Genomic DNA, 22,065 nt, shown 5'->3' on the forward strand with positions numbered 1-22,065 from the left:
TCAGCATGGGGCCCCGTACATGATAAAATAGCTGGCATTGCTGTTTTCATTATAAGTACACCCAAAGGAACAATATCCACCAACTTTTGTCCGTGACCCCCTTCGGCTGAATAAATCGATTTTTCGAGGTCCCTTTTTGTGGTCCCTAGGCTTACGGTACAGGATGTGACTTGCCAGCAATTCATTTTATTGACCCTTGGCCACATCCTTATACGATGAGACCATTAAAAAAGTGTGACCCTTTTCAGCTGAATAAATCTTCTGGGCCCCCGGTAGTTGTGTCTTGGAGTTTGAGTTGAGTTTGCATTAATTAGTATTTCGGCCGTTAATGATCGATCATTAAAATCCGCATTTTTGTGCCTCATTCTGTTCTACATTTTCTGAATTTTGAAAGCAAAATAAAATGTAAACGACATCTGTTGGCTCAAAAAAATATGAATTCGATGATATTTCTGTAAAATTGTTTTCCGAGTTTTTGCTGACTGTTGAGGTGAGATGCTTGAAGTAGCAAGTACTTAGATAAACATGACGTTAGTCATTCTTTCGATAGGATGGATTTACTTGATCGATATCTGTTTCGAGACGACTATCAAAGTGGCCCAGGAAGAGAAACAGGCCCCAGGTGCTGTAATTCACCCTAATTTTCACCGCTAACGTTTTGTATTAGTGTGCATTAATTAGTATTTTGCGTTAGTTTGCATTAATTAGTAATTCGCATTGAGTTTACATTGATGTTTGCATAGTTTGCATTAGTTTGCGTCAATTAGTAGGACCCATTTGAAGCCCCCGACGTGGTTGAGCTGTCCAGGATTCGGGTCGGAATAATCAGGGCCAGGTTATTTTAGGGGAGCTGTCCAGGGATCCTACTGTACTATAGCTATGTAACGCCCAATGACATTCGATTACTCAGTATAGGCAAATCAATCACTGCACCGAGGATAAGTTTATCATTACCGACCCATGACCATACATATCTGTGTTTTCTACAGTATACAATGCCCTAGTTAGAATGAAAAATCATCCAAAAGTATTATCAACAAACGTATGCAATGCCTGGTGATGGTATTAAATACTGTCTTGTTCAAAATAATTTTCGCTGGTTGCACTTCGCATTTGGCTTGTCATACATTCCGCCACAAAATATTTTTCCAGAAATGCGTGACACCAGCGAGTCTCTGATGACACAACCCTGCTATTTGCTGAATTGATGGGGATTCAACATTAACGAATAAGGTAAAATCACTTGCCAAATATAATTGTAACAAGGTGCGTAATGTTATTATTACATTTTAAGGGCAATAGGTGTAATATGATGTCGAAAATGATGTCACCATAGCGTTGCTAATAACGCCATAGCCCAGGGATACGTACTCGTAGCGTTAGATAGCTAGATGGATTGTATACAATTTGAAGGTCTACTGTAACGTAGCGTAGCGAGAGCAGTAGGCCAGAGTATGGAGGTGTATCCTATTAGTTACCGAACGATTTTACTTTAATTTCTCCAGACGCGCAACATTATGCTTCAATTTAGCTAAAGATCTCCCAGAAGATAGTTAAAATTCTGATAAATTTAGCTGTAACAGTATGATTTGAAAACTAAGCCACGCACTTAACAAAATCAGTAACAATGTTAGGGCCTACATGTATTTCAAATAACCCTTCCACAAAAACCGTGTCTTTTTACTACAGTAGTTTTAACATTTGTTACCGACGCAAATTGTATTGACTATTGTATTTACCGAACATGCCCCCTCTGTATGGGGAAATTTAAGCATTGCATTTTCGGTCAATGTTTTTAACGCAGAATAACAAACATCAACATTTCAGCGATTATTACTAAAATTTATATTGGTACTGTATAGAATACTTAACGTTTTTTACTGCAGTTTTGCAATTTTCTGCACCGGCCTCCCTTGTGAGCAACAGCGCGTGCGTAGTGCAATGGATGCGCGCGTATACGAGTTGTTTAACGGGCTTCCATTGAAAATGTACGTGTTCGGTAATAGGATACTGTTCGGTAATAGGATACCTGCCTATACTGCAGTAAGTGCGACCAGCAGCGGCGGCCCGAACGCAAATGTTCGGAGCGCTCCGGCTGGGCTGGGGGTTACTAGAGACCTAGTCTATAGTAAGTTAGTTAGTGTCTAGATCTATACCGAGGCAGGGTTTCCGTTACTGTACAACAGCTGTGCGTAACGGTTAGACATAGAGTCTACGTACAAACTATGTAAATTTACGTAGGCCTACAGACACGACGTATCATTGATTGGCGTACGTATGACACCACACAAGATGTATCAATATCAGAAGTCATATCAGATAAAATAGTCTAACAACTGTAATATTCTGCATGGGGCATCACCCCACGACGAGATTTATTCCTCCCATTCATTGCAATATTTGGTAAACATTTATTATGTAGAACTCGCGGTGTAGCCAGTGACAATGATACTGGAGACAGAGTGTAAAACGAGGAATGTTTGCTTGCATTTTAATTTTGCGAGAGCCAAGATTTGCGAAATTAAAATACATATGAAAGTTCTTGTCTACACTAGAATCTATACGCAATGAATGTTAGAGGCAACACATGAAAATTTCATTCCGTGAAAAGGGCCGTCAGCTCCAATTCGCGAAAATTTCATGCCATGAAAATATTATGTTTTACAGTAGAGTTGTATGGGTATGGCAGCAGGAGGTGCTACACTGCTAGCTGCTAGTTCAAGGAGGTGCAGGTGGGACCATTACCAATCCAAAACTTACAATGTAGAATGGGTCTATTACGTAATTTAAACACTCTTTTGCCAATGAAGATATATGGTCGTGTGACCCCCAAACCGACCGCTTAGCAATTTTTCTTCCAATAAATGTGACTGTGTTGCGTTGGGTAAATATACTTAAGTTTCACCAACATGAAAGTCCCAACCTACATGTACTGCCCTCATCTATGGATTGCAGATTGAGCATTTCATGTTCTTTCTTTTTGTGCGTGCTAGATACATGTGTGAATATTTTAAATGTGATTTTGAAATTTTTGGCACTATTGTTAAGTGTTTCTTCCTCATCTTTCAACATTTGGCAAAGCTTTAGTATTTCAACATGTAATACATGTATTGTCGGTGCCAGGTAAAAATGGCAGAGGTAAAAATGGCAGGGGTAAAAATGGCAGAGGTAAAAATGGCAGAGGTAAAAATGGCAGAGGTAAAAATGGCAGAGGTAAAAATGGCAGAGGTAAAAATGGCAGAGGTAAAAATGGCAGGGGTAAATATGGCAGGGGTAAAAATGGCAGGGGTAAAAATGGCAGAGGTAAAAATGGCAGAGGTAAAAATGGCAGAGGTAAAAATGGCAGAGGTAAAATGGCAGAAGTAATGAGAGCGATTTCATCAGAGATAAGCGTATGAAGACGTTTTGAATGATAACCTAGCCAGAGCAAACTGTATTTATCGAATTATCAAATCCAAACTGCAGATTTTAAGAATGTTTATTGAATTATGTTTTAAAAAGATTAGAGCACTCTCATTCTGAGTTTGATTCAAGTGCAGTGGCGTAATCTGTCTGTTCAGAGGAATGATAAACCAGCTAAGAGCCTAGTAGGCCTGTGGGAAATTATTTTTATCATTCAGTATTATTATTATTATTATAATTATTATTATTAATGTTATCTATCATTATAAGGGGGTTCCAACAATGCTGCAAAGCCCTTAAACAGTATAATCCTACGTTGTTTCGCCAAATGAAGTTATCACACACACACACACACACACACACACACACACACATGAACCCACTTTTGGTATAAATATATACTTCTATACGCAGATATACACATGTACATACTCTCACATACACACTCTTACACAAACGAATTCCGCTCACGTCCAGGCTAGTATATTGTCATTATTTTTCATCTTTTGAACTGTTTAGTGTAAAGAAGTGAAGGAGACATAGTCGAAGCAAACCGCTAAATTGTCACCTGTTCTATATGTTATTTTCTTACAGTCGGGTTTCGTAGGAGCCTATTTATCTCACAAGGCCTGATCGCGACATAATGTAGAAGTAAAAATACAAAACGCAAAAAACAAACTACAGCAGATGTATCGGCAGACATAAGTAAGCTCTTGCAAAATATTTTATTACATTGTTCAAGTATCACATGGCGCAAAAACAAATATCTCGAAGTTTAATGAACACTTTGTGGTCATTTTACAAACTTATGCCTATTAAAACTGGAGACGAACATTAGCAATAGACTGTTCTAGTGAGAGTAAAAACCGATAGTTTGCCATGGGTTTTCTTTCAATTATTGTTGAACGAATCCGCAGGCGAAAAAATGTAAATGTTTGATACCTCTCAAACTTAGCTGTTGCCCCAAAGCATGGGCGTAAATCCCGGAACACACCAGAATCAGGTCAATAGCACCATTAAACCCAGAGATAATCGCAACTGTAGATTTCAAATGGCGACCATTTTGAAATTCAATATGGCGGACATAAAGAGAGAATTCCAAGTGGCCCAATATCTGAAAATGTTTGCAATATATGTTTATGTACATTTTGTGCCAAATTTGGTGCTTGTATCACAAAATGCACGATAGGTTTGCTAAGCTGCCCCACTAAGAGTATTTAGTGATACCCCTTTATATATAAAACATTTTCGTGTAATTAATGATTTGTTTAACCCCTAATTTTGGGGGAATGGGACATCAAGCGGGGAGAAATGAGACAACCTGGAGAGAAATTGGATAACCATCATGACCAAAGTAGGATTTACACGTGCTGCGGGGAGAAATGTAACACTGCCCTATTAAATTTCTCCCAGTGGTAACAGAAACAGTAAAAGATCCCTGCCAATTTTTCATACCTGCATGTCTGTTATCAAGCAATTTTATTTTCAGAAGTTTGCATACTAATATTAGAATACCTATTAACATGGTATAGGACCTACCAGATCTAAAGTAAGTTTGATATTTTACTGACAAGATACCTGTAGAGCTGTATAGTGGTTAATATGTCCATTTTCAGGTGTACCGAGGCTCATCTTTTTACTGATATAATTGGATTGTTGACTGGCCAAGCATTTTTCAAGTTACATGAGTGTCCCATATTTCTCGTGTCCCATTTCTCCGCGGTCTCCCCCGTGCTTTATTTCAGAAGGCACGAAAAGCACGTATTGCGAGAAAGGTGTCAGAAACATGACGAAAAAAAAAAATCTATCACTTTTACCTCGTCCTCTTGCATTTCAACGACTGAATTTTTATCAATGGCATTTTTATCTCTAGCATTTTGACCATTGACATTTCGACCACTGACAACTTTACCTCTGACATATTTACCACTGACATAATCATTTACCTCTGACTTTACCCCTGCCATTTTTACCTCTTCCATTTTTACCTCTGCCATTTTTACCTCTGCCATTTTTACCCCTGCCATTTTTACCCCTGCCATTTTTACCTCTGCCATTTTTACCTCTGCCATTTTTACCTCTGCCATTTTTACCTCTGCCATTTTTACCCCTGCCATTTTTACCTCTGCCATTTTTACCTCTGCCATTTTTACCCCTGCCATTTTTACCTTAGCCATTTTTACACCGAACCGTATTGTCACCCCCACTTTTTCTTCTTGTGCACTTTCATTTTTGGTTATTGTACTAAGACTATAAAAGTTGAAATTTCATGGTGTGGAAATTTTGCGCATTTCATTCTACCAGAAACTAGCACCAATATAAAAGCACACAAATATTTTTTGTGTGTCATGTGTACAACTAGACCACCCTATTAAACTGTGTACATGTAATGTCTTGATTCCGCAGAATTGAAAACGGGCAAAATTGATATTACTCTGACTTTGCAGAGCACGAAACATTACTATCTACTTTTACCGTATACATGCTAGTACTTCATCTAGATCTAAGTACCACATATACTTTAAACAATTCACTTTCTATGTTTTTTTCTTTATTAAGATGGTTTACTTTTACCTAGCCTTGCTGATTGTAGGAAGAGCTCCTTTCCAAAAGGTGCTTAGAATTTAAATGCACTTTTGATGGTATCTATAGAGAAAAACCTGGGTTTTTCGTTCACATGCTTCTATCATAAAGTAATTTCATGCAACGACTCCATGTCCCATGACTGTACCCTGTAATGGGATAAAGAAAATGTGCCTCAAAAAAATATATTACACTGATTTTAAACACAGTGTATTTCTTTGGATTTTGTGGATTTAGCACCTTTTGGAACAAAATTTTCAGCGACAACAACACGTAAATATAGTTTAAGTGACTAGTTTCTGTGACTTAATATATTTTGCTGGGATGATTCACACATTCTCCTGTTTCCTCCATCTCCCTAAATAATGTACATGTAGGCATAGAAATGAAACATTTCACAGCTAATGATCAAGTAATGTGTTGTGTGTGGGTCATTTGGAAAGCAACACAGGTAGAAAAGCTAGCCAGCCTGGCCTTGCTCTGGCGTCAAAGTGCAGTCAAGAATGCATACAGACTTCTGATTGGATCCTGCTGGATATAGCATTTTCTAGAACAAAACTAAAATAAATTCACCAACTTTTGGAACTAAACACATTTTCATTGTCTGATCTCTCCATTTTCTCACAAGAATTGTAATATGTACTTTAAAGAGTTTTCTACATGAGACTCCTAAAAATGAATACATTCATATGTATGTCAAGAAGTTCAAATTAATGAAAAGCAGATTCTAGTACCATTTGGAAAGGAACTCTTTTTTTTTGGGGGGGGGGAGGTGGGGGAGATGGATGTATTTTCAAGATGTGACCATCTCAAACATTGATAACACTGCCAAACATCAACCACAATAAAATACACGGTACTACTTGTACAATTGTAGTCTAGTACCACCACTGGTCAGTACTAGAGTAGTAGAGCCAGAGAGGGAAAAGGCGACCACTGATAGCGATCCTTGTTGTTATCACTGTTCCAATTCTTCTACTCAGCTTTAGAACTATCTGTATCTAGTATGTAAATCCTCTGATGATACAGGAAGAAATTACCCAAAATACCAAGCTGGTAGCCAACACTACAAGATGAATACGGTATTACACAAGTATGCCTTTCAAGTCAGAGTATTCAACACAAGAGTATGACATTGATATTGTTACTTGATACCTTGCAAATTGACAGGTTGTTCTGCCATCCCCATTCTTGGTACAGGAGTTAATAAAGAAATCAAATGTGTATTTACCATGCTTTCAAGAATATATTATGAAGTCAAGCAGCAGAATGACTACACATCATATCTGAATGAACTTTCCATCTGTGCACTCATATTCTGCCACTACCTCTGACTGTCACAAAAGCAAATGGTTACACTGCCAGTGTTATTTGGTGGACATGTATGACAAAGGAAAGTGGTGAGAATGTGAATCAAGTAGATAAGCTCTCAGCATGCTGTACCGGTACACCCTTCTCATCTTCTTATCTTTTTGCAGAATAAACTTTTCGTTTTGATGCTGTCATTGTCTGCGTGAGAACCGTCAAACTTTGGGTGAAGTGATGGCCTTGGAGCAGGTGCATTACTTGGCCTTGCTAGAGTCAGCTAGAAGTATCAGGGAGGAGATTGTGTCTTTGGAAGCCATCAGAACAATATTGCTGAGAGCAGAACAGAGAGCAGCAGAAGATCCAGAGGAGGAATGGCTGTCAATTGCATCAAGTAACCTAGGTGACGAGATCCTTGACAACCCATTTCCAAGGTCTACCCCAGAGGGTCTGTTCCCGAGGCAAACAGAGCTCAATCATTTCATCTGCTACGTGTTTAGGAGGCGCTATGGCTGGTCAGAGGCAGCAGCGAGTAACCCTCATGAACAATGTCCACGAGACCTCAGTAACAATCGAGAGGAAGCGATTTCTTTGCCCATACCCCATGGGGAGAATCAAGTGGTGCACAAAAATAGACTGAATGAGATTCTGGATGAGATGGTGAAGTGGTAAGCACCACATAGTCTCTTTTTTAACCTTTTCTGCGTGTATTCCTCTTCTCCCCTTCTCTTTTGTCTTTTGTTTTCTGTGTCTCTTCATCTCTTTCATAGTATGCCTCCTCACCCTGAGGGCGCGGGAGGTATTATATGTACATTTTTTTACTAGCTTGTTAGTGTATCTGTCTGTCTGTACGGCCCCGATTTTTGCAAAATTTAAAGTTTATCACTGTTCCACATTCAAGTTGATTTTTCATATTGTATAATCAAAGAGAGTAACTACAGCTGTACGAATTCATTGAAACAGGATATTAGATGATAAAAATCATCATGGCATTTTAAATTTTCTTGTCTGCACATATTAGGGCTATTTCTCACAAATCACCTTGGATTGAGGTACACCCATTGGAATGTCATTGTCTCATAACTGACCTGTACAAGTCTTTACTCCCTTTTCTGTCTAAAAAGAAGTTTACAATGTATGAATTACCATTATTCTATATGACAACAACACTCTTGCTGATGGGAAAGCCCTCATCGTAGGAATTGTAGATGTCAGCACAATGAGTGCCAACAAAAGTAGTTTATGGATATATGCAGAATATCAACCTATGAGTTTGCTTTGCTAGGAGGAATGCAAAATGTTCATGGAGACCTTGTTAGCCTATTTGGGAAGTTTATCAGCTAGAAACACAATCTCTGAGCAAGGATACAGTACAAAGTCGAGGAGTGTAAATACCCCCTATAGTACTTGTTCTTACATCACAGACTTTTTATTGTGTCATACATTATATACATTGTATGTGAATTAAATTGTCACACTGTTTCCATATCTTGTTCATTACTGTTGCAGGTACTTGTCACAACCAGTAACCAAGCCTCTTTTGAAGAGTCTGAGTTATACTATAGCACAAGGTGAGGTTTCAAAATTTGTTAAGCTGCACATGTAGGTACGATTTTCAAGTACCTATCAAGGCCAGTAAAATGGCCCTGACATACAATTTAGTGGGGTAGAGTTAACCTACAATGTATTTATCTCATACAGAAGGGGACTAAACTTCATTTTTATACCTTCGCCACAAAGTGTCACCGGAGGCATTATGTTTTCGGGTTGTCCGTCCTTCCGTCCGTCCGTCCATAATGAATTTTGTGGACAGCGTAACTAAAAAACCGTTTAAGGTATCCTAATGAGACTTGGTATTTATATGCATTAGTGGACGAAGTTGTGCCTATCAACTTTTAGGGGCACATGCTCCAGGTCAAAGGTCAAGGTCAAATGCTCAAAATTTCACTATTTCCCCCATATCTATGCAATGCCTGGAGGTTTTTTTTTCTGGAAACTTGGTGTATACATGTAATACCAAATATAGATTCTCCAGGGAGAGTTTCAAGTCATGAGGTCAAAGGTCAAAGGTCAGAGGTCAAGTGAAAATGTTTAAATTTCACTGTTTTTTCCATATCTTGGAAATGGTTCAAGCTATCTTCTGTAACTTAGTACATATGTATATGCATGTACTGACTAGCAGTGATTATCTATGGAATGTGGGGGGTCATGGGTCAAAGGTTATGGTCAACTCCTCATAATTTCACTTTTCCTTCATATTTAAATGCAATGCCTGCCAGATTTTTCTTGAAACTTGATATATACATGTATAACCCAATAGAGATTCTCTTGGAAGTTTCTTGCCCAAAGGTCAAAGGTCAAGTGAAAGTGCTATATTTCATTTCTTGGTCCATATCTCGAAAGTGACTCAAGGTATCATCATGAAACTGAGTACAGGTGTATATCTATGCATGCTTTACCTGACAGTGATTCTCTTGGAAATTTTAGGGTCATAGGGTCAAAGTTCCAGGGTCAAAGGCCGAGTTAAAATGCAAAATTTTTTCTAGTTGATAGTGAAATTACACTTTTTCTCCATACATTGAAAGTTTAATCAATGCATAGACTTATAAAAAAAAAGGGTCAAAAGTGAAGTAAAAATCCTCAAATCCCCAAATACCTGCGCTCTTAGGCAGTATAGCCATCCATTCAATTATACCTAGTCCAAGGAAAGTGAACATTCAACACATTTGTGACAAACCTGTCATTTTAATATTTTGCCAGTTGTGTGAAACTCATCACACATTGTCAAGACATTGTACTATAGACCTATTAGGAGAACCATGCATTAAGGCGGAGGCATACCAGTCGCCATAGCAACATTTCTAGTTGATTTTCTGTTTTGTCAAGATTGGTTAAAAAATTGAATTTGTGATACCATTTATGTCTTTAGTATACAATAGAAATCAATACATGCAGAAGATACCAAAAAACACCACTTTGCACATAGACAATTTAGACTTTTTTTTTGGATTTCTCAGCCATTTCCAAACCCAATTTTCATCAAATAAACTTTGAATTCCTCTTCAAATGGTATGCTCTGTACTATATCATAAGTGTTTTCTTGGTATCTTGCAAAAAGTTAAAAGCCCAATTCTCATCTCCACCAATACTGTACCATCCCTTTAATAGCAGTCAGGGTGTTTATTGCTTCTCATGTCTGATATACAGTATGATGGATTTGCTCAGATTCATCTTTGGTCAATATTTTCTAAATGTGTCTATATTTGTTCAGCTTTTACTGAACTATTGGTAATTTTGGTTCTCTGCAGCACAGATCTCTTTAATAAGATGCCATCCAAGTGGGTGAACTGCAGGCATATGAGCCATAATAGCAAGATTCAATCAGATTGCCTCTCTACTAGTATCTTTTACTCAACAGCTGCTGACAAACCTGTGGTTCGAAACCAGACAGTGATCCATAGCATGGACTGGCTGAAGATCAACAAGGCACACTGCAACATCCACTCCAATTATGATGACATTGTGTTGGTAGTCTTGGCAGGACTGACTGACATTTGGTCTGCCATTCGTAAGGCGACTGTATCCCGTCTCCCTGGCATTCTAGCGAGTTTCACCATAAAAGAAGCCGAGGACTTTTTTGGAGCATTGGCAAAGGCAAGAATCCTGAGTCTATCTTATGAATTTCTATCTCTGTGTGCAAATATTCTTATTTAGTATGCCTTTGATATACCCACTTGTAAAAGTGTCATTGATAAAACAATATACAAGAGATCAATGATTCTTGTAAAGGAATGGAACAGAACACATCTGTCCACAGGAGGAAATGTTTTGGCATCCCTCTTTGCTCCCCTCAGTGATGTCTTTGGTCTTTTAACTGAGTGAATCGTATTTCAGCATTTGCACAGAGGAATCAAAGTTAAAGAATGCCCCCATGTTCCTTTCCTGTAGAGACACTTAGGGGCTAGCTTTTTGGGGGTTACCTGTCGTGACATCAGAACAGAGAAGAAATGGGATGTTCCAAATGAGATACAGAAGATGGACTCAAGGCTGTAACCTATGTTACGATGGGCTCAGTCTAGCCAAGCCTAGGAACAAATCTAGCAAAACATTTCTGAGGGCACTGGAGAAGTAAGAGATACTGGTATGCTACACTGTAGTGGTCAAAGAAATTGAGCGAAAGGAGGGCAAGCACTATGCATCCAACGGTGCATCTTTTATCCAGCAATGTGCATAGAGCACAGTGGAGAATATTAGTGGGATAAGGAGGAGATATTATGAGCATGGAAACATCAATCTGAGGTTTCCTTGAAGAGCATCATTGCAGCAAGATATTGGAAAAGTCAGGGTTTGATTAGGAGTTTAATTTATGTATCTCCATGCCTTGTCCTTATGTCGGGGTTTTCCTTGCAAAGCAATGTTATACGTGGAGCAATATCATGTGGGGAAAATGCTTGGTAAAGCACCGTTGGAGACATTAGTCGACAAGCAAAATCAAACTAAGACTATTCATGGTCATGCAAGGTGTATTCATCAGACCTGGGTGGCAAAAGAGGGAGCAAGCATGTCATCATAAAGGTCGCATCTACTGATTTTTGCTCTTAAAAAGCAGTTTGATATTTCCTCAAATACGCAGAGAACAGTAAAGTGTTACCTCCTGAGATACGTATCAGTGACTAAGTTTTCTTGAGGGATTCTTGAGATAAAGTTACACGAAGTGTGGCTAGTAGACTGGAGTCAGGAGAGGAACTGCACTGATTGTGGTTCCCTTTTTCTTCATCACAAAATGCAAGTTTTGTTTTCTTCATTGATGGCAGATCTGTCAAAGCGATGATAGCAGCTGGCAGTCAGTAGAGGGTGCATTAATGGCTATAAATTCTCTGTTGAGAAGATTCCAATGGATTGGTCGCCTGCCTGTGGAACCATTCTCACGTGGCTCTGTGGAAGAGACGAGATACTTTGTCAAGGTGAGGATCACCATCAAGATCAGTTTTCTTCAAACCACTACCATACTTTCCCTGTTTGCCATTCATAACAGTTGTCACACACTTTTTGCTAGAATGCAAGAATAATGGTCCCCTCTTTCTTGGAGTGGGGGATGGGAGACAAGCTTTTCTCCTACTTCAGCTGGGGGCATGATTAAGATGTGTCTGGTCTTGGCTGGCGTAAATCACTGCCCATGAAACCCTATATTATATGGGCATAGCCATTGTCATATCAACCAAGGCTTGACATTAGTTGTTGCCTGGGACCACCAGAAATAGATATTGGGCTGCCACTTTTTGAGAAATGATATGCTCTGGTGATCCAAATAGGTCACCAAAAATTTATGAGTGTGTTCCTTGTTTCTATGTGTCTTTCTCATCCATAATAAAAGAGAAGAATTACTCACTGCTGAGTGAGTGACAACTGCACATATTTGAGCTAGCTGACTTAACCAGGGTTGCCAGATTGCAGCTAATCTACCAAGCTAATTCGGTCTATATTATATTATATTTGAGGTATGGGGCAAAGATCAAGGGTCAAAGGTCAGGTTAAAATGCTAGTTGGCTGTGCATGCCGCCTCCATAAATATATCTAAGGTTTCGTTTCTAGAATTTTAGGTGTGTGAGTAGTAAATACATGTACATACCTCCCAAATCTGCACTACTTGTAAATATTATATCGTTATATAATATTTGATGATATTTTAATAATATGTTAATATGATATAACATTTAATTATACTTTGATATAACAAACTCATTGTTATACATGTATAACAATGAGTTTATTCATGACATTGCTGTGAACCAGATACTTGTCCGGAATAAATCTAAACATAATGTGCAATGCTTTGTGATGACAGACCAGCACATTTTCAGTTTGGCAGATCTGTCCACTTGACTACCTAGTTATGTAATTACTGTCAGTAAAGACCTTAAGCTCACATTGCAATTGCGGGCATGTCATTGCAGTGTGAATGCAATCCAGTAGAGAAAAACACCTTTGTGTAGTGTTCAAGCACATACAATTGTACAGTGTAAGCCAAAATCCACTTGTGATGAGGGAATGTCAGAAGTCCACCTGGTAAGCGAGGCCTTAGTATTAGTACCCCATTACCAGGGAGAAATGAGAATTCTACACTTCTTTACATTTCCCTTGAATTTTTTGTATCAATCATAGATGTACTTTGATTTTACATAGCCCTATGTTGTTGCATTACTCCTCAGAGTAGACAGGTATAGGGATTTGCATTTGCTATTGTTGCTGGATTTTTTTATTTGTTTTGGTTTTTAGGTTGCACATACATGAATGTCATCTGTGTAATAGACTAGGACATCAACAATATTTCAGTTTACAGGAACAGTGAAAATGCACCAGCATACATTACTAATTCCACCACCTATGGACTGCATGAACTTTGTGATGTTGAAAAATTTGCATTGGTGTCCCTGAAAGTGATATTCTCTCTGATATTCATGATTATCATTTGTTTGTTGATTGTTTTTGGTTTTTAGCTCACCTGAGCCAAAGGCTCAAGTGAGCTATTGCGATCGCCCTTCGTCCGGCGTCCGTCGTGCGTCGTGCGTCGTCCGTCGTCCGTCGTGCATAAACTTTTTACATTTTCATCTTCTTCTTGAAAACCCCATGACCGATTTTCATCAAACTTGGCAGGTAGCTTCCCTAGGGGGTTAGGAACTCAATTTGTTAAAATGGGCACCATGCCCCACCCAGGGGGCCCCCAGGGGGGGGGGCCCAAACCCCCCAAAATTAAGGAATCTGTAAAAATCTTCTTCTCTAGAACCAGAAGTGATAGAGCTAAGTTAATACTATGAGTTAGTACATTGATGACTGTAGTTTCAAGTTTGCTCATGGCAGAATCAGGGGTGCCCCCCCTTGGGACCCAGGGGAGGGGGGTGGGGAAGGGTTCTAATGGGGCCTAAATTGTACATTTCCATCTTCTTCTTGAGAACTCCATGACCCATTTTCACCAAACTTGGCAGGTAGCATCCCTAGGGGGTTAGGAACTCCATTTGTTAAAGTGGGCACCATGACCCACCCAGGGGGCCCCCAGGGGGCCCAAACCCCCCAAAATTAAGGAATCCGCAAAAATCTTCTTCTCTAGAACCAGAAGTAATAGAGCTAGGTTAATACTATGAGTTAGCACATTGATGACTGTAGTTTCAAGTTTGTTCATGGCAGAATCAGGGGTGCCCCCCTTGGGACCCGGGGGGGGGGGGGGGGGGGGGGGGGTGAGGAGGGGTCCTAATGGGGCCTAAATTGTACATTTTTATCTTCTTCTTGAGAACCCCATGACCCATTTTCACCAAACTTGGCAGGTAGCATCCCTAGGGGGTTAGGATCTCAATTTGTTAAAATGGGCACCATGCCCCGCCCAGGGGGCCCCCAGGAGGCCCAAACCCCCCAAATGAAGGAATCTTTAAAAATCTTCTCTAGAATCAGAAGTTATAGAGCTGAGATAATACTATGAGTGAGTACATTAATGACTGTAGTTTCAAGTTTGTTCATAGGAGATCCAGGGGTGCCCCTCTTGGGGGTGGGGGGGGGGGGGGTGGTTGGAAGGGTCCAAATGGGGGCCTGAATTGTACATTTTCATCTTCTTCCTGAAAACCTCATGATGGATTTTTGTCAAACTTGGCAGGTAGCATCCCTAGGTGGTCAGGATCTCAATTTATCAAACTGGGCACCATGCCCCACCCAGAGGGCCCCAGGGGGCCCCAATTCCCCCAAATTAAGGAATCTTGAAAAAATTGGGCCCTTATTGTACATTTTCATCTTCCACTTGAGAATGCCTCGTCAAATTTTGGTAGAGCTGTGAATAATTTAGATTAGTGACTGCGTGAAAGGTGAACTTGCGATACTCAGGTGAGCGCTAGACCCGCGGGTCTCTTGTTTGTTTTGGTTTTCAAGAAGTTATATTTAATAGAGTCTATAGGTCATAATACAGAAGCTTTTTGTGTTGTTTTGACAGTTTGGCAATGAGGAGCTGAGTAACCTGCCATTGTTCATCACAAGCCAGATGCATTCTATTGTCTACCCACTACTGGCTCATCCACAGCTTAGTGTTAGGGAGTGCGCCATCAAAGGGTTTACGTCATTTCTATCCCGTTGTGAATTTCAGGTGAGACCCTATCTTTAGAGCTTCTTCTGTTCTGTGCCATAAAAATCTTGTTAGTAGGGATAGGTGTCATATTATGTATTTGTTCACTGTGTCTGTTTGTACCTATTCTGAGAATGAATTAATTCCCAAATCTGTTTTGATATTGTAGCAATGTCAGGGGGAGACTCTTCAGATTTGTCTTTTCATGTTTGTGAATCAGAAACATTAAGGAAAAAGAAGAATCCTTGACCAAAACTGATGAAACTGCTACCTCAAAATTGTCATCCAATGTCAAACTCTTCATGTAGTTGAATTTGTCCTGTCATACCATGAACTCAAAGTTGACCGAACAGTAATTGCGTACAGTTTTCCAAACTCAGTGCCAGTACATTGCGATAGGGAGATAAACTTTAGTCGCGGTCATACTGGCAAAATATTAGGAAGTTTAAGATCCTGATCTTTAAGATCGTGGTCTGTAAGATCTCAATCTTTTGCCATTGTGACTGCAAACTTCCCACGAAACTTCTTGCAAAACTTCTCGCAAAACTTCCCACTTAAAGAAGGGATATTTTCCCCCATCCCCACCAAACTTCTTGATCTTTTGCCAGTGTGAACGCTGGAAACTGAAACTGAAACTGAAACTGAGGCAGTACTACAGGGCATGTACATTACCTTTAGTGATACTTCTACCAATGGTAGCTCTTCATTTCTTTATGTTAGAGTGAGATCTCTTCCAATGTCAGTTTTCTGTGTTTTATCACACCTCAAAAGCATAGGGGTGTAATTCATCACAGCATATCATTTAAGAGATAGTATAGTATTGGTGGAGATGAGGATTGGGCTTTTAACTTTTTGTGAGCTACCAAGAAATTACTTGTGAATTAGTACAGAGCATACCATTCTAAGAGGAATTCAAAGTTTGTTTGATGATAATCAGTTTTGGAATGGCTGAGACAGCCAAAAACAAAGTAAAACAAAGCAATGATAATAAAAAGTGGGACCCACCTTTTATTAGAATCGATCTGTTTTAGATATCTCAGCCTTTTCAAGACCAATTTTCATAAAATAAACATTGAATTCCTCTTGGAATTACATGCTCTTTCAAATTTCATATGAGGTTTCTCATTATCTCACCAAAAAAGTTAGAAACCTGAAGTTAGGTCTCTTTATGATTCCTTTAAACCAACATTTCTATAATAATCTGTGCAGACCTACATCTAGTAGCTGCTATTACATGGGACATTGACAGTGTATATTAACAGTAACAACTGATTTTTTTTTTTTTATGTTGGTAAGTGCAGCCTTAACCGTGTAAATGTCTTCTTATGAACAGCATCCTCAGCACGATGACTTCCTTGTCCACTGAGCTGAGGAGGAATCAACTTCTCTACTTCCTCACACACAAATTAATAATATCTCTGTTTAAGTGTACAACATCTTGTCTACTTGAACCAGAGTCAGCTCAAACTGACTTTTAACCAGCTGTGCGTGAAGTTACCCCACCATTAGGATTTACCAGTCTGAGATCCATGTACTAGAAACTACAAGAAAGAAAGAAAGAAAGAAATATGCTTATTTGAATCATTATTGTGGAATTTAATTGTACATTGTGGAATTTAATTGTACATTGTAGGAAGCCCTTGCATCTTTCTCCACGGCCATCTCTCGACTGGGGCAAGAGTCCTCTATCCTGTCAAGAGAAGCGACGTCCAGCCCAATACAGAAGAAAACAGCGAGTGTGGGGCAGTCTATGTCTTTACCACACTATGCTGTGCTAAGCAAGGATTTCAAGTTTCTGAATGCCTATGAAGCAGAAGGACTCCTAGGAGTGTGCCTTTATCTTATTAAGGTCAGTAGATGTTGAGTGGAAATGAGGGAATGTTGCTGATTTTAATGTTGAGGGTGGTAGTGTCTATAGGAAAACTTGATGTCGTGAATAAATATAGATTCATGATGGCTCAAGGAAATGATATTTGGTTTATGCAAGTTTATCTTGTGTAGAAGAAAACAAAAAAGTGTGTTTTTTGTTGTTAGCAGGTAGTCTTTTTGATTATTCAGCAATCCGTTTGGGCACAATTTTGCTATGAAGAGAATAACTACAATCCGACATGCTATCTCTCTCATACACACCTGGTATTGAGAGTCAGTAAAAGGAAGTGCTTCTCCTACATGTGCAGAGCTTCATCAAAACATTTCTGCAATGTGTACCCCAATGGAACATCTGCAATAAGGCCTAAATATAAACTGAATGCAGCATCCACATTGATTGAGTCCTTGTGGTATCTTAATTTCGCTGTTCCCTGAACCAAACTGTCTACCTTTGCAAAGACAACCAAGTAGCAAATCATCCAATATAATTACAATATCACATGGTAATAGCATGTTTAACGTGGATACTAACTTCTGGGCAAGAACACTTGTTCTTGTAAGAGACATTTAATTCAGAACATCAAAACATTGTACAAATGTTAGTGTAAATGACTGTGCTTATTTGTGAGAAAAAAACTCTCTCTTCACTTGATTCTGTTTGCTTAAGTAAGGTAGCAAACACCTCTACTCCTGAATGGTGCTGAAAGGTAAAAGGTCGATTTACACTGTAAAAGTACTCTTGGAAGAAGAGTCCAGTGGGTATTTAACTTTATGTGCCATGGTGTAGACCCCCCTGTGTGCCACATTATTCTGGACTGCAAAGCATGTCACATCCAGTCAATATTCAGAGGAATTGTTCATACTTTGTCAGCAGCGTATTGACAGGCACTTATCTTATGCTGTGCTATGTACTAGTATAGGAAGATTTTGTTTTTTTTCAAATATATATTCAGCTGACATCAGTAATCAAACAAAATTTAGGCTGTGCAGGGTTGATGAATTCTACTCCTCTACTATCTTAAATTGATATTTCTCATTGTTTTGTGATATTAATGTCTTACATTGTGTTTTAACAAATAAGGTGGTCAATGGTCTTTTTTTCTGTGAACAGCATATACCTCCAGGCCTGTTGTTGCCCAAGTGGCCCTACTACTTCTCAGTGTTCAGCCTGTATCTCATGCATCCTGCTTCAACTGTGAGACAAGCTACCAGTGAACTATTTAGATATCTGGGTAAGTTATCTGTCAAAAGATTTCAGGGAAAATGACCACAGTAAAATACTCAACACAGTTGATCATGGTGTAAAATTAAATTTGTGTCATCTGATCCTTTTATTTAAACTCAGTCTGGGAAGCAATCCTCTGCTCCCGGGGTTTACAATCACTCTGAAGGCATTTTTTGAGGTATAAAAAAAGGAAAACAAAAGTAAACTAAATGCTTCACGATTTCCTCTTCCCTACCACGTAATTAGTATATTCTTAAGCATGTGCATTTCAACAGAGTGAATTCTCCAGCATACAAAATCTCTAGATCAATTCAATTTCTTGATGTGGGTAGCTGCTTGAGGTGAATACTGTATATGCTGTTATTTTCGCATACAGATATTTTCGCAAATGAAGAGGTCATAAACTTTTTCGCGAGATGTTGTTTTCACGTATTGACGCCGACGCGAACATAAATGCACTATCACCCAAGTGCTTTGAGGCATTTTCGCGTGTTATTAATAAAACCCTCGTAAAAATAACAGCTTATATAGCAGTCACCCAGGGACTGCAGCCTAGGTGGCATCAGGTAGATGGTTCCTGGGAGTTGGCTGACATCCAGGCCTAGCAGTTGGTTGTGGCGTTGAGGGGTATACAAATGTGGCAGCACGCGTAGCTGGATACACACGGTCGGCTGAGTCATGTGTCGCCAGTTCGCGAATGCCTGTCTGCCTCTACAACTGGGTCTCTGATGCTGGATGTCTGGATTGTATCCAACCCTGGATAACAGAGCTTCTTGGCCAGGTGACTCTTTTATGAGGTCAGATGAATGTTGTCCATAGGGATGGCATCAAGCATTGCAGCCGAATATCATGAAATTCATGAAAATAAAAACCTCGCGAAATATTAGGCGTATACAGTAATTGATCAAGAAAAATACCTTTGATACTTCAACTTTTTAAGGTATTGAAAGTGCACTGAATATGTAGAGCAGATGGAAAGTGTAATGAATTTATATTTTCTCATTTTACAGTGGTCAAGGACACAAACAATTCAGCCTTGCTAAAGCTGATTCTTCAAGGTCTGAGTGCTGACTGGGGCATCAATATAAAATACATGAGTCAACCTGCTCATACTCTTTCCAAGTTTCATCGCCTCTCCATGAATCAAAAGCACTCAACTGCTGCTGCTGGAAGTGAGCACACAGGCAAGAATCAGGATCGCCGCAATAGCACAGACTTGGTTGGCAGGTCTTCTGCCTTCACCCTTCCTCAAAACCCTGGAGATTCCCAGACAGGGGCACACCCAATGGCAATGCAAGCCTCAAGTCCTTCTGATATGCCCCTCAGCTCCAGGGATTCTGAGCTGGCTCCTGGAAGTATGCACGATGGGATGGGATCATGTGATGAAACGGACAGATGGCCACCTCAAAGTCCTCGTCAAGTGCGATGGAGACAAATGCCATTTTATGGGCAGAGCAAGGCCATCAGCATCACCAATGTCAACCAGCTTGGAGTTGGTAATGACTGGAAACTTTGAAATATTGTTTACCAGTGATTTGAAAATGTACTAATCACATAAGTAATAAGTCAAGAAGGGTGCAAAAAATATTGCCCTGTTTTTGTCCCCGCCGAACGAGTTCGAGCAGGGGACTATGAAACGGGCTCCGTACGTGTGTGTGTCCGTGTGTGCGTCCTTGTGTGATCAAAATGTTCAATTTGGTACTTCTCTGTCATTTATGAGCCGATTTTGATTTTGTTTGCTTTATATGAGAGCACTACATGGGAGCTTTGAAACTTGTACACAGAATTTCAGTTGTGACCTTTGACCTTGACCTTTGACCTATATTGTACATTTTGCTACAAAATGCTACTCCTTCGCCATTTCTAACCTGATTTCGATTCCGTTTGCTTTATGTGATGGCAATAGGTGAGGGCTTCAAAACTTCTACACAGAATTTTGACCTTTGACCTTGATTTTTTGACCTGTATTGTACATTTTGCTACAAAATGCTACTCCTTCGCCATTTCTAACCCGATTTTGATTCCGTTTGCTTTATGTGAGGGCCTCAAAACTTCTACACAGAATTTTGACCTTTGACTTCTTTGACCTTTGACCTTGATTTTTGACCTATATTGTACATTGGCTACAAAATGCAACTCCTTCGCCATTTCTACTCGATTTCGATTCTGTTTGCTTTTCGTGATGGCACTAGGTGAGGGCTTCAAAACTTCTACACAGAATTTTGACCTTTGACTTCTTTGACCTTTGACCTTGATTTTTTACCGATATTGTACATTTTGCTACAAAATGCTACTCCTTCGCCAATTCTAACCCAATTTCGGTTCCGTTTGCTTTACGTGATGGCACTACGTGAGGGCTTCAAAACTTCTACACAGAATTTCGACCTTTGACTTCTTTGACCTTTGACCTTGATTTTTGATCTGTATTGTACATTTTGCTCCTTCGCCATTTCTAACCCGATTTCGATTCCGTTTGCTTTATGTGATGGCACTATGTGAGGGCTTCAAAACCTCTACACAGAATTTTGACCTTTGACTTCTTTGACCTTTGACCTTGATTTTTGACCTATATTGTACATTGGCTACAAAATGCTACTCCGCCATTTCTAACCCGATTTCGATTATGTTTGCTTTATGTGATGGCACTAGGTGAGGGCTTCAAAACTTTTACACAGAATATTGACCTTTGACTTCTTTGACCTTTGACCTTGATTTTTTACCTATATTATACATTTTGCTACAAAATGCTACTTCCGGCGGGGACATATATTACGCACCGCGTAATTTCTACTTTTCCTTGTTATGCCTCCGCCACGAAGTGGTGCCGGAGGCATTATGTTTTCGGGTTGTCCGTCCGTCCGTACGTCCGTACGTACGTCCATCCGTCCGCTTTCGTTTACGCGATAACTTGAGTAATATTTACTGGAATTTTACCAAACTTGGTCCAAGTATGAAGTATGATGGGCAATTATTTGATTAGATTTTGGGTGAAATCGGCTGAAGGTCAAAGGTCAAAGGTCAAGGTCAAATCATGAAATTGTATCCATCTGTTTACGCGATAACTCAAGACTGGATGGAGTAAATTTTACCAAACTTTGTTGGAGGATGATGTATGATGGGACAATTACTTGATTAGTTGTTCAGTGAAATCGGACAAAGGTCAAAGATCAAGGTCAAATCCTAAAATTTATCTGTTTACGTGATAACTCAAAACTGGATGAAGCAGCTTTCACCAAACTTGGTCCAAGGATGATGTATGATGGGACAATTAGTTGATATGATTTTAGTGACATTGGCAAGAGGTCAAAGGTCAAAAGGTCAAGGTCAAATGCTACAAATGTTGCAATTTCCCCATATCTATGCAATGCCCAAAGGTATTTTCTTGAAACTTGGTGTGGACATGTACTACTGCGTAAAGATTCTCCAGAGAGGGTTTCATGTCATAAGGTCAAAGGTCAAAAGGTCAAAGGTTAGGTGAAAATGTTGCAATATCACTTTTCTCGCAAATGGTTCAATGTATCTTCGTAGAACTTGGTACATACGCATGAACTGACTGGCAGGGATTATCATGGGAATTTAG

General features: G+C 39.5%; 1 protein-coding gene across 1 annotated transcript in view; it reads left to right on the forward strand.

Moving 5' to 3' along the window:
* Nucleotides 1-1,139: 1,139 nt before the first annotated feature.
* Nucleotides 1,140-22,065, forward strand: part of LOC139712323 (uncharacterized) — a gene marked incomplete at its 3' end in the record, with an annotated part of 57,433 nt that continues 36,507 nt past the window's right edge. Inside the window, exons 1-9 of the mRNA XM_071624162.1 lie at nt 1,140-1,233; nt 7,464-7,958; nt 8,800-8,861; nt 10,709-10,944; nt 12,105-12,254; nt 15,263-15,412; nt 17,025-17,240; nt 18,372-18,492; nt 19,496-19,981. Coding sequence (XP_071480263.1) covers nt 7,528-7,958; nt 8,800-8,861; nt 10,709-10,944; nt 12,105-12,254; nt 15,263-15,412; nt 17,025-17,240; nt 18,372-18,492; nt 19,496-19,981 — 1,852 coding nt within the window. The remainder of the gene's footprint in view (nt 1,234-7,463; nt 7,959-8,799; nt 8,862-10,708; nt 10,945-12,104; nt 12,255-15,262; nt 15,413-17,024; nt 17,241-18,371; nt 18,493-19,495; nt 19,982-22,065) is intronic.

Source organism: Diadema antillarum, unplaced genomic scaffold (assembly GCF_040938485.1).
Source record: "Diadema antillarum isolate AM-2024a unplaced genomic scaffold, OU_Dant_1.0 seq00001792_RagTag, whole genome shotgun sequence".
NCBI lineage: Eukaryota > Metazoa > Echinodermata > Echinoidea > Diadematoida > Diadematidae > Diadema > Diadema antillarum.